Here is a 12,454-nt window from a genome sequence, read left to right as displayed (position 1 = left end):
AAGACTGTAGAGCTTTTTTGTAGACAAAAACTAAAATAAATTTCTCGTGTTTTTCCCCGAAAATCACAAGACTAAAAGTTTTTAATCAAAAACGCAAAAAACATTATTTTCTGATGATTTTCTTCTTTCCTTCCTGATAATGAGGTCTCTTCAGCCAAAAAAGACAAAATTAATTTTGCTAGAAAATTCGCCTCATTTATCGGTTTGTCCAGAACTTAAGAAAAACCCTTATAAATTTTTGCAATGTTAGTTGAACAGCTAATTATTTGATGGTAAAACTTATCATTGAGAGTAAGGATATGCGCAAATCTAAAGTAGTTTTTGTTTGGAAAAATGTGTGGCAAATTGGAAATATTTTTCAGATTTCAGTCGAAGATTTGATCGAGAAACAGGACAAACAGTCAAGTGAAGAGGGTGAGAATATTAGATCGCTGCTGGATGAGAAAAAAGTGACTCCGAAGCAAATGGAAATATTCACGGATCCGCTGCAGTCCTCTGAGCCGAAGAAAGTCACTGTTGAGTCAGTAAATGACAACTCTGATCCTTTGCAGTCATACGATGCCGCCTCAAAAAAATCTCTGGTTGGCGAAACTTTAACGGTTGCCCAACTTCCATTTTCGAATAAATTTAAAAAGTATCTGGACGACACTATCCTGTGCATTTCGCCTTATATATTGTTACCCGTGCCTTATCTAGAAACGGACGTGGGCAGAAAATGCGACCTCCGGCGATTTTTCTATAAGGACATGTATTACAGTGAACAGTTTGAAACCAGCACGAAGAGCAAATGGAAGAATATCGAAACAGCAGAAAATGTACTTGAGGACAATAACAAGAAAAATGTACGTATAGGCGTTCTTGTATATCATTGTTGAACTATATGGATGTCTCACCTTTTTGGAGATTTTATCTTACGAGTAAACCATGTACAGGGTGACCCAACAAAACAAGTTCCTGTGTGTTGTTGACCTTGTTTTTTTTAATATAGAAAGTCGGAGTTTGATTGCAGGTGGATATGTTTATCGATTTTTTACGCAATTTTTTAAATACAAATTTCAAGCTACATTTCTTTGGATAAAAGCGTTTCGTTGGAGATAAATAATAGATAAAAGAAACTCATGTTTTATGAATTATAGTGTTTTTTAATATAATCCTGCTAATCCTCCTAATTTTAAATGCGTTTTTGCACATTATAAATACATTGTGTTTTACATATATTTTGGGTTCCTACTGTTTAATTCGGCATGTGGTTAATAAGTGCAAAATCGTTACCAAACAAAGTCAATTCGCTTCATGATCATCTATTTTTTAGTTAACAACACTGCATCCGTTTCAAGCGGCGAAAATTCGAAATGTCGACAGCAACAGCATTCAAAACATGTTGGCACATTTTAGAGCTTGTGGAGGCCAATACTCGAAGAAGGAAATTTTCAACATTATCGGACCGATCCCAGATAAGCCTGTGAAGGTAAATTCGGAAAAGAAGCGCATGGATGTGTTGGATCCGTCGAACCACCAACGATTGGCGGTTCTATTTTACAGTTTCAGCCACGAGTCCAGTAATGCGCCCGCATTTTGTGTGAATCCTTGGTAATTCGTATTTTATCCTTATAACAACACTTGATTGTAAACATTGAACATTCAGGGTGGTTTACATGGATTTTTATGGTCGAAACGACATACCTATAGGATGCTTCCTTGAAAGGTATTGCTTCAGAGCATCTTATACGTGCCCGTCCAAGTCGTGTAGCACATCTATGGTTCAGCATATTCGGAGATTTGTCCATAATTCAGGCAATTTTCTCGTTGGCCGCTATGAATGGCATAATTTTAATTCGATTTTTGCAGGTAGTGTAACTGTGTCGTTGAATAATTTCACCAACGAGTTTGCCGAAGAAAATATTGTAATGTGGAGTTGGTGTACGAAGTGCCAGAGCGTGTCTCCAGTGGTTCCCCTGTCTGCAGACTCTTGGTCGTATTCATTTGCCAAATATTTGGAATTAAGGTGCGTTGCACATTTTTTTCTGGGAGGAAAATAATGCCTTTGCTTTTCTTAGATTTCATGGGGAGATTTTTAATAGGCGAGGCCAAAGTCCATGTCGGCACAGTTTGCATCACGATCACTATCACTATTTCGCTTACAAGAACTACGTGGCCTCTTTCAAGTAAGTATTGCAGCATATGGATATTTAACTTCATTTTTGTGTTGACCCGATTAAGTTGAACACGGAACTCCGCGCGTCGGATCTAAAAACGATGGTCGCAAAGGAAACAAATTTCACTTATTACTAGTGCTTGGTAAATGGATATTATTCACATTGAACTGAACCAAACAACATTTTATTAACAATGAAAGGCTTTCGGCATCAGCAGAGCCGTCATGGGCTTTTGAAATAGTTAATCTCAGGCACCCCCAGGGTAGGTTTCGAGCCTATTAGCTCTCATCAGCTGGGTTCAGCCTGAAATTAGCGATTTCGAATATTTCCAAAAGTTATTATTTTCAATTAATCCACCAGTAGCAGTATACTGCCAACCGAACTTAGTTGATACAAACATTGTAAGTTCGAATAATGGACTTAAAAACATTCAAACATGTATATTGCTGTTCTAGGTATTCGTCGATCAACATATGGGAAATTTCCCTTCCACCGCCTGTAATAAAAATAACTGATAATTCAGCCGAGCGCCACACTGCGCTCATAGAGGAAATAAAGACTTTAACCCAAAAAGGACACGATTTGTTCCTGCTAATCCAGAAAAAAGCGGCTGTTGTCCCTGGAGAAGAGCTGGAGGGCATTGGGAATGTATGGCAGGTGCTCTCTAAAGAGCAGAGTCAGTTCAAACAGAAAGTGAGTGGTATTTGTATGTCGCTGATTAGTAAAGCTAACTAAATCACGGAAATTCTAGGTAGAAGAAGTGCAACTGAAGTTGACCTCGCCAACCAATGAAAATAGGGCTTTTGAGCAGGAGGCAATATTTCAGTCATACTGGAAGATACAAGTATGGCATTGTTGAATTCATATTCTGGAATAACAGCATAATTCTGCATGTTTTCAGGACAGCGTTACCAACATTAAACTAGCATTGGCCGAAATAGTGGAGAACTGGAATTGTCACTTGGGGGAGGCAATAAGGAAATCTGATAAAAGGAAGGAGAAAAATGCGGTGTCTGACTTAGAAAGCCCGGCTAATGAGGCATCCGAAAAATCTATCTTTGATTCATATAAAGAACCCGCTCTCTCTGAAAAAGGTTTCTCCACTGTTTCCACAGATTGTTTTTCATTCTTATGTTTAACCATGTTGCTTTCAGGAGAAAGTTTTGAAGAAGCCAGTCGACACCAGTCGGATACTTCAGGGACACACATTGAAGAATCCACTGACAGCAAAAAGGAAATAATCAGGAAAGAAAAATCGGTCAAAAACATACTGGATAAGCTTCTGCCATCATCAGGACAAGTCAATTTAATTCCGGTAAAATATGTTTTTCTTGCAACGATAATTTAGTAATAAACTTTTGGAAATAGAGCCCATTTGCACCCGATGAGCATTACAATCTGCCTTCAGGAGCTTATGGCACGATTCCAGTAATCGAAAACGAACTCAGTTCCATAATAGCGCACGCCTTAAACTCGTTCGAGTACAGAAAGGCACTTGAAGAGCTGGACATCAAGAAAATCCATAATTGCGACCAAACACCCAGCCCTGTGAGCAAGCGAAAAAACAACACAGATAAGGAAAAAGCTGATGACGAGAAAGTTAGCGGATTGTTGGGCTTTTTGCGTAACAAGGATTCGAAGATGGATTTGGGTAGTCCTTTAGCTGCACCTGGCACCGAACTATTGTAAGTGTTTAATTTTTGTAATTACTTTTAAGTTTCAGATCCGCTCGTTTTTCCGTATACGTTTCAATATACCCATATGGTTATGGAAAACGCTATTGATGTTTGCGTGTGTTCTGAAGTTTTATCTGAATTTTTTTTTTCGCACAAATTTCGCTACCCATTTTCCATTGTTCCCAATCGGGTTCGATTGGTTTCTGTATAGGGAATTTTCGAAACCAACAACAGGCGAAGAGATTAAGCAAAATCAAGTACAGAATTTTGATTAAAACTATTTTGGCATATAATCGATATGTTAATCCTGAACTCTTTGGTCGAAAGGAGAGGCACAAGGGTTTAAGGAACAGTCGTAACGTTTTTATAACTGTTCTGACTGGTTTTTTGCAATGGTTGAGTGTTCCACTATTTACCATCAAACCTTTTTCGAAATCTTGTTATAGAGACACAGAGCAGGCAACGGCCACTTCCGAAAAACCCTCTGAAGATCTGAAAAAGAACAAGCACTGCCACATTGAGGTCCAATTTCAGGATAGCACTTGCAACTTCTTTTGCCGCGTTTATCTTGCTGATAAGTTTGCGAATCTGAGATCGTCCGTGCTGCCAATCGGCGAGGAAACCTACATCAGATCACTGAGCAGATCGATTCATTGGAAAGCCGTGGGCGGAAAATCTGGTTCAAGTTTTTCAAAAACGCAAGGTTTGTTTTGATGGTGTTTTAAGCGTTTTAAGTGTTTAAGCTTCGGCTTTAATCTGGTTTATTACAGATGATAGATTTATTTTAAAAGACATGCCAAGGGCGGAGGTTCAAATCTTTCTGGAATCGTCTGCTAATTATTTTACATACATGCAGAAATGCTGCAGCACAATGCAGCCAACGCTGCTGGGAAAAATTGTGGGTATTTATCAAATATTCTACAAAAACGCGTCCAACGTTGAACATAGATGCTACCTTTTGGTGATGGAAAACCTGTTCTACAACCGGAATGTTTCTCAGAAATTCGACTTAAAGGGCTCGATGAGGAACAGATTGGTGGTACCTGACAATGAAGAGGGCGAAGTTGTTTGGCTTGACGAAAACCTATTAAAAAGTGTGTTACCAATGGTTAATTCGACAGAGAATGCTACATTTATGGTTTTTAGTGACTTGCGATAATCCCTTGTACGTGTTGCCGCATGCCAAAGAAGTTTTACTTGCTGCTATCCAAAATGACACGGAATTTCTGTCTACCCAATCTGTTATGGATTATTCGCTCCTCGTAGGGTTGGATATGAAGAATAAAGAACTGGTTCTTGGAATTATAGGTAAATGTAAATGAACAGGAGGCGATGTTTAGCGCTTAAATTATATAGGGCGATTTATGAAATTTTGTCTAAATAAGTATGTTTAAGAAGTTTTTTAATTGGACTTTCCCGGTGGAAGGAATCAATATGCAAAATGATATTTTTATCGCAACAAAACCTTTTTGAATGTTGTTTATTTTGGAGAGCTGATGCTTTAATCGAGCAAAGGAAATTAAAACATTTTATTATAAATATATGTCCGAAAGCAAAGCGTTTTTGATACAGGATTTGAAATTTGTAAAAAATGTTTCTATGTATTAATTTTTAATTGATTGTAGTGAAATTTCTACAAACTAGGCACCATTGTTGCAGTATTTTCACAAGCGTGCCTACCGGGAAACCGATGGTTTTATGGCATAAAAAAGCAACACTCGGTACATTTTTGAAATGTTCAACCTTTTTTTAGGTAAAGCAACCATTTTGGCAAAGGCGACGATTTATAGAAGAAAAAGTTTCACTAAAATCTTTGAGCATCAAAACAAAAGCCCCAGACATTTTTCCTTGATAACATTTAGTATCAGACCGGCTTGATTTGAGCCAATGAATTTTTCGGTGCCAAATGATTATTTTCCTATGGAACACCCACCAGTATATTTATGATATTTTAGCCATGACATTCAGGGACGGGATTCAACAACATACTATATATTTACAAAAGTTTCATAAGATAATTGCAAAAAAAAATTCGTTCATTTAACATTATTCACCCTAGGTTCTTATCGCGATTATTTAATCATTGTGGAACAAAGCGAATTTCTTTTCTAGACTACATCAGAACGTTTACCTGGGACAAAAAGCTAGAAACCATAGTTAAAAGAACGGGAATTCTCGGCGGACAAGGCAAACTTCCCACTATAATATCACCGGAAGAGTATCAGAAACGGTTTATCGAGGCGATGCACAGATATTTCTTGGAAGTTCCCGATCACTATGCCGGAATGGGCAAAGGACTGGATCTTTAATTCGAAGCAATATGTAAGTATTTTTATTTTCCTTTCGGTTGTTGCTCGTCAATATTTTTAGTAAAAGTATTATGTAAATTAGAATACAGTATTAGGCGAATTTAATGAAATGTGGGGCTAAACAGAAACGAAGCGACCACTATCTCGGATCCTTAGAATATTAAAAAAAGCTCGGCTCGTTAATTTACATTTCCATAAGGAAACATAATAGTGGAACGACTTTCTCCTTGTTGCAAAGGTATTTCCATTTTATTGCGACTGTATCTTTTTTTAATGATGTTACTTTAGCGGGTCGCACACAATTTTAATCGTAAAATTGTGGCAACTTTTTAAATAGTTTTCACCACAATAATTTATAGCTTTGCTCAAATGGATGATGCATGTTTCGTAGAATTTCAGGCTGAAATCGTTATCTCTTGACACTCAAACGTACTATTTTTGCGTAACTTTCTCTCTAAAAGCACAGCATGCTAAAAAATCACCCAGTCTTCAATGGTTGGTTGTTATTGCCGAACCGATAGCTTCTTCTAATAGTCTAAGGAGCCCCAGTAAAGATTGCTTGGTATGAAACATGCTCTAATAATATGATTGCCAGCAATTCTTAACAAACTATGCATTTAATTCACTTGTAAAATAGTAAATACTGTGATAAACTGTTTGTACAATAAACCAAAACACGAGACAAAGTGTAATTATAATTATGCGCTGGCACAAATAATTCGATCTGGGACTTATGTTTTTAAAGGATGGGAACATACGTGAACAATTCCACTTATATAAAATATACTTTATTACTGAACAATCTTACATGATAATAGTAATATTGGGCAATTAACTTGCATTGAGTAAAATTGGGCAACATGCTAAAAGGGAGGAATGTGGCACTTTAGAACGGGAAAAATATCTTGGCGCTTGGGTAACCACGTTTCACTATCACTATTTCATGAGAGATGACTAAGTACCTTTAATAGATTTTAAGTACTAATTCGAGAAGTACACTTATGTATATGTGTACAGTGTGGTTCAAATTGGTCTCAGATGAATGGGTCGTTTTAATACTGTGAGAATAAGATAAAGGGATGACAAAATATGCTATTCAAGTTATGCGACACGGAAGATTTTTTTAAACACAATTGGGACAACCTGCATGTGTTGGTTTCTTTTTATAACATAATAAGGAATGTGGGTTATAGATTTTAATGTATACAGGGTGATCCAGGTGTCTTCCAAACTGTACAATATTGTCATTATGATTTGATTGTTTTTAAATTGCAATTAATCTCTGAAACAAATAAAAATCGGATCTGGACAGATGTGCATATACCGTTTATTCTACACATATCCTGAATCATCATGTATAGTCTTATATTATAGCTACTCACCGTGCGTGGGCATTTTAATAAAAAGTCTATAATACTATTCAAGAAATAAACTTCTTCTTCGATGTTGTGAGAAAACTACCAGAGAACATTTAAAAAAAAAGTACAGGGTGGCATCGGAGGAGATTGAATATTCCAGAAATTAGTTTGTAGAATCTAATTTTCATTGAGGTTTTTATTGCAACAATATCTTTTAGCCTTCTTTGACAAGTTTGACCAGGCAAACCACTTGCTTTTGACTGATAAATCAGAAATAATAAACGTATTTTGACTGTATCAAACAAGGTTCTGAGTTTTATGTAGATGTAAAAAAATCCACAACCTCATTGTTTTATGAAAGAAAGTAAAATTTGTTGCGTATGCACACCAACTGATGACACCCTGTATATGTATAAAACTATTGAAGGCACTTCCGTAATACATTCGTATGTAAAAAGCTCAAAAATCCTACGTCTTTTTTCACTTGTAAAAAGGAACTAACTAAAGCTAATTGTAAGTTACTGCATGAATGCGATATAAAAAACTGCTGAATCAACCTTGTATGCCCGAAAAAGGAATATTTTTAAAGTTGACAATTGTGGCGTCGGGCAATAGGAGCATTTTGTCCTCTTTCTTTTTGGGCGCTTTCTGTTTTTTACCTCTATGCGCCACTCCATCATCCTCGTCCATCATACGAAGAATTTGGATGTGATCGGATGAATCGATAGGAGCCACCGAAATGTCCCGGACGGCTCTGAACTTACCGCAATTGTTCAAATGTTCGTTCTCCAAGCGGAAGAAATTCCAAACAAATCTGAAGTTATTTTTTACATTATAATACCTGCTAAAATGAGTGTAAAGAACACAAACCTGCGGAACACTTCAAGTGGGGACGTAATGGATGTCATCATATCTGGACTGATGTATTTGAACTCCGTTAAGTATATTGCAATGGTCCAAGTAAATCGCAGGACAAAGTCTTCGATTATGGCAAAATAATAGAAAAACTACAAATGAAAGACAGAAAGTTGACATTAATTATTATTTTCTTCCATGCGGTGAGTTTTTAGTTAAATAAGGTCCCGGCTCTTGCGGACATAGATGGTAATACAAAGGCTTCTAAGCCGGAGAAACTCAAGCCATCAATGTCCATGAGAGCCGCCCTCCTTTGATAACTACATGTTTGCTTAATCTGAACTAATATTGAACGTACCGAGGATGAATATACTATTTCTTCACGCAAAAAAGTATTTTCACCCGCATTTTTATCCAGCAGCCCCCAATCCATCTTTATATCCCAAATGTACGCGTAGGTAGAGCTGACCAGTTGCGACAAAATCCACATTATGTAATATGGATTGTCCAATACTGATGTGTAATCGTCTGTAAGAAAAAAATTGATTTCGGTTATTGTTCTCTACGTTGCCTCGCACTTCTTAGTGACAATTGACGAAATTCAAAAACAAATAGAAAAAATTGATTAATTTAGTGATGGAACTTTTTTACTTTTAAACATTTTTCTGAAGTTTGATGGTTTTCGTTTTTAAATTTGCATTGATTTTAAATTTGCGTTGTTGCAGCTTTTCATTTTGGTTGGAAGATTGCATTTGATAAATTTACTGAATATGAAAACAAATTTTCTATCGAGGATTTCGATGCTGAAAGTGAACCATTTGTTATTTATGGCAGAAAAGATTTTCCTCAAGCAGCCCTGATGTAAAGTTGAGCGGTTCTATGCTAAATTGTACTGTTCTGTTGTAAGACTACTTTTTACTTAATGCTTGATATACAATGCCCAACTCTTACCTTTATAATAGCCTTTCAAAGTGCCGAAAATAACTACAAAAAAGGTAGTAGAATACTTTCCAGCGTTGACTAAATGCGGGAACGGTTCCCTGGAATCATAGTATCTTCTGAGGCATTGAGCAAAACGGATCCATGCGGGTATACAATTGACCAAGGGCCTGATCAAGAAATTCTTTTCCATGCACGATGTGGTATCTGCGAATGGTTTTAAAGAAATTAAATGTTAAATGTTAAGAATGTGCTTACCTCCTGCTTCCAGAAAATTGCCATTAGTGAAGTAGAAACAAATTAAAAAGTGTACATCGAGTAGTCCATTTACCAAGCTATTGAGCTGGTCGGCTAGCCAGAAATCCGCGAATCCCACATGGAAAAACGGAGCTGCGAACATCCTTCCCTGTAATATCACTTATCAGCACTCTTGTAACGTAAAGATGCCGCAAACTTACGCAAACTCTTAACAACCAGAACCTGGCCTCATGTCTAAACACCTTTAGAGGGTTAAATAGAAATACAGCCATAATAATCACGAGTCCTAAAGGATTAACGTAAGCAGGTATACTCAGAGCGGCGCTATACAAGAAGCTGAGTAGACTTAGTGCCCAAACGACTCCGAAAATTGCTGCCAGCTCCATTAAGTGCTGCTCAGAGAGATGATTTCTCGGATCCAATTCGAATATGAGCACATGATTTACTCCTGATGATCTCCATCCATAAATGTTAACGCCGATGAGAAATATGAATTCGATTAGTACGAGCGGTCCTCGATACATGCGAAACGCTATTTTGAGATTATCGTTGCTATCACTATCGTGGAATATGGCTGGAATATAAAAGAAAAAACATTTATATAAATAATGTTAAAATCCGTTGAAAACGTAAAAAAGATCGTACGTTCGATGCGCCTCGAAAAAATGTGTTCTACTCGATATAATGTACCTTTTTCAAAGTTCAATTACTCCACTAATAAATTTGTCCCAATAACTAAGTAAACCATAGATAAACAGAAGTTTTTTGATAGTTTTGATTTTTTTGACGATTTAGTGGACTGTGCATGTAAATTCGATCCCAAGAATACCGCTGCTTAGAAATGATTTCTGTTATTAGATGTTGTATTTTCTTTCCTCTGCATCTCGGATTTCATTGCGAAAAATAAGCTAACGGTGTGAATCATAAATGAGTGCGCCATGTATTTAAAAAGATAATATTCTTGCAGATATTCCACTGTTCGGTTCAAACTTACCCGATAAAACGACGGTTATTAAAAGAACAATGAAACTTCCTGAGAAGAGGCCAACCTTAAAAGTGGTCCATGGTGACTGCTGCTCGCCCAAAGGAGGCACTCGAAGTCGTTTCATTGCCTTGGAAAAAATGACGATATTTATTTTCATTGGTTAATCACATAATAATAGAGAAATCTACCCTTTGTCTGTCTCCGCCTTCCAACTCGTTGGTTACCACGTTTTCCGTTTCATTGATAATATTATCTATATCCTTATTACTGGTGAAGTGAGATGTTTCAACGTGCTCTTCTCGCCATTTTGTGCCTACATCTGTGTTAAGTAACTGCAACAATTGAACATTCATGCAAACATTTGGAAGGGCCATAGAACTTAAATGCACCTTATCATGTTTCTTGAGTATTTTCCTGAATCCCGTATTGTTAAGTGTCTGGTAGTTTTGAAGCAATATCAGGCTGAGGTAAAATTCGCTGAAAGCCAGCTTTAGATCTTGCAGCTTGCGAGCTGGAACTCTCTTCTTATCTCTTTTCGGACCTGCAAAAATATACGCACATTCAATACCAAAGTATCTGAAGAAATGAACATAACATTGGCCTGGGTGTAGAAGCATTCAACGATGTCGACCCAATCTTGATGTTATACTTGGATTATTTCAATTATTTTCGCATAATCAGCGAGCAGTTAAATAAGGTATTTGCTGGTGTTATTTACCTAATCTCATATTATTCAGCGAGTCTTTGAGTTCACTATTTAAGGTGGCAAACTTCCTAGTGGCCTCGGCAAGCTTCTCAGCATAAAATGTATTGATCTTCTTCAGCTCGCTGTCGCAGTAATGGAAGAATTGCTCATCAAAATTGGCAAAATGCTTCCTCAGGTCTTCTGCGTCTACGCTTTCGACCGAAGGGGCTTGCTCGACGGCCATGTATAACATGGCCTTCATCTCCTACATTACAAAAAATTGTTTGTGTACGTTTTATTTTATCATTGTGCATTTGGCCTGTTAATTAATTATTCAGTATGACTTTTCCTTTTATTGTTATTATCTAGGTTGATAGAACTAATCACCCGAATAAGAATTTAAAAAAGAAGTCATAGAGAATGATCGTGCGTCGAAAGAACATTAAAATAGTTTGAATGAAAAGCTGGCAAAAAAATAATTTAAAGCTCAGTGGAAGCTGATCCATTAACACCAATATATAAATACAAAATTAATAAGTCGTGACTTAAAAGGAGATTTTACTGCGTTTAAATTCCAAATCAAATTCATTCCTGGGTTTCAGTCATTTATTGTCTTTATTTATTAATCAAAATACGTTTCGGTGTATTTTTCCACCATCATCAGTTTTTATGTGTAGCGTTGTTGCTGCTTTAAGCCTTGGCATGCATTTGGAGTATTAATTTTGTCCATTATCGGACACAAAACAGTAAAAAGTTTTGTGTCCGATAATGGACACATCAAGCAATTGATTGAGGAGAAAGTTTCCGTTCTTGTATTTTGCTGATAATTTTATTAATGTACAGAGACATTTTAAACATTCATACGAAGCAAAGGTGGAATTAAACGGAAAAGGTCGACCATTATCAGATATTATTATTAAAACATAAGCCGTGATTTAAATGGAGATTTCGGTGCAGTTAACAGATCAACATTTGTAATAATTTCTTAAGTTCATATGGGCCAATTTCAAAAAACTTGCTGCACTTATGCAATGTCAGATTGCGCAATTAAGTAAAAAAAATGTACAAAAATTGTTTTCAGTGTTTATTTCTTTACATTGCGCTGCTTTTAAATAAAACATTTTTTAAGAAGGTTTGTTCAGTAAGTGGAACGTACTTGAATACACAAAATTGGAATATCGGAAAAATTGCACGTTTTTCGCCACATTTTTGCTCATTTTCCAGGACGAGTTA

The 12,454-nt window shown here is 36.6% G+C and overlaps 2 protein-coding genes across 3 annotated transcripts; one reads left to right on the top strand and one right to left on the bottom strand.

Moving 5' to 3' along the window:
• Positions 1 to 284: 284 nt before the first annotated feature.
• Positions 285 to 7,575, top strand: LOC125504719 (1-phosphatidylinositol 3-phosphate 5-kinase-like). 2 transcript variants are annotated; one of them, XM_048667106.1, is made up of 14 exons: positions 285 to 842; positions 1,313 to 1,590; positions 1,646 to 1,794; positions 1,849 to 2,005; positions 2,058 to 2,165; positions 2,612 to 2,849; positions 2,908 to 3,000; positions 3,058 to 3,250; positions 3,311 to 3,471; positions 3,525 to 3,841; positions 4,279 to 4,535; positions 4,603 to 4,926; positions 4,979 to 5,140; positions 5,945 to 7,575. In XM_048667106.1, exons 1-14 carry the CDS (start codon positions 300 to 302, stop codon positions 6,139 to 6,141), a joined length of 3,177 nt encoding a protein of 1,058 aa, XP_048523063.1. In that variant the 5' UTR covers positions 285 to 299; the 3' UTR covers positions 6,142 to 7,575. The 2 variants fall into 2 exon arrangements, with proteins under 2 accessions (XP_048523063.1, XP_048523062.1); XM_048667105.1 differs by having other exon boundaries at positions 3,058 to 3,471.
• Positions 6,914 to 11,486, bottom strand: LOC109539343 (xenotropic and polytropic retrovirus receptor 1; the record flags this gene model as incomplete). Its single annotated transcript, XM_048667107.1, is given in 10 exon segments — positions 6,914 to 8,313; positions 8,370 to 8,506; positions 8,713 to 8,882; positions 9,306 to 9,500; positions 9,552 to 9,699; positions 9,752 to 10,125; positions 10,546 to 10,663; positions 10,725 to 10,868; positions 10,926 to 11,077; positions 11,255 to 11,486. Coding segments are annotated over 10 exon segments (1,932 nt in total), but the record flags the coding sequence as incomplete, so codon positions are not given.
• Positions 11,487 to 12,454: the final 968 nt, after the last annotated feature.

Source organism: Dendroctonus ponderosae, unplaced genomic scaffold (assembly GCF_020466585.1).
Source record: "Dendroctonus ponderosae isolate FM_Combo_2020 unplaced genomic scaffold, Dpon_F_20191213v2 Dpon_F_20191213_552, whole genome shotgun sequence".
NCBI classification, from domain to species: domain Eukaryota; kingdom Metazoa; phylum Arthropoda; class Insecta; order Coleoptera; family Curculionidae; genus Dendroctonus; species Dendroctonus ponderosae.
Note: the sequence above shows the minus strand (reverse complement) of the source record. Positions and strands in the feature narration are given on the sequence as shown.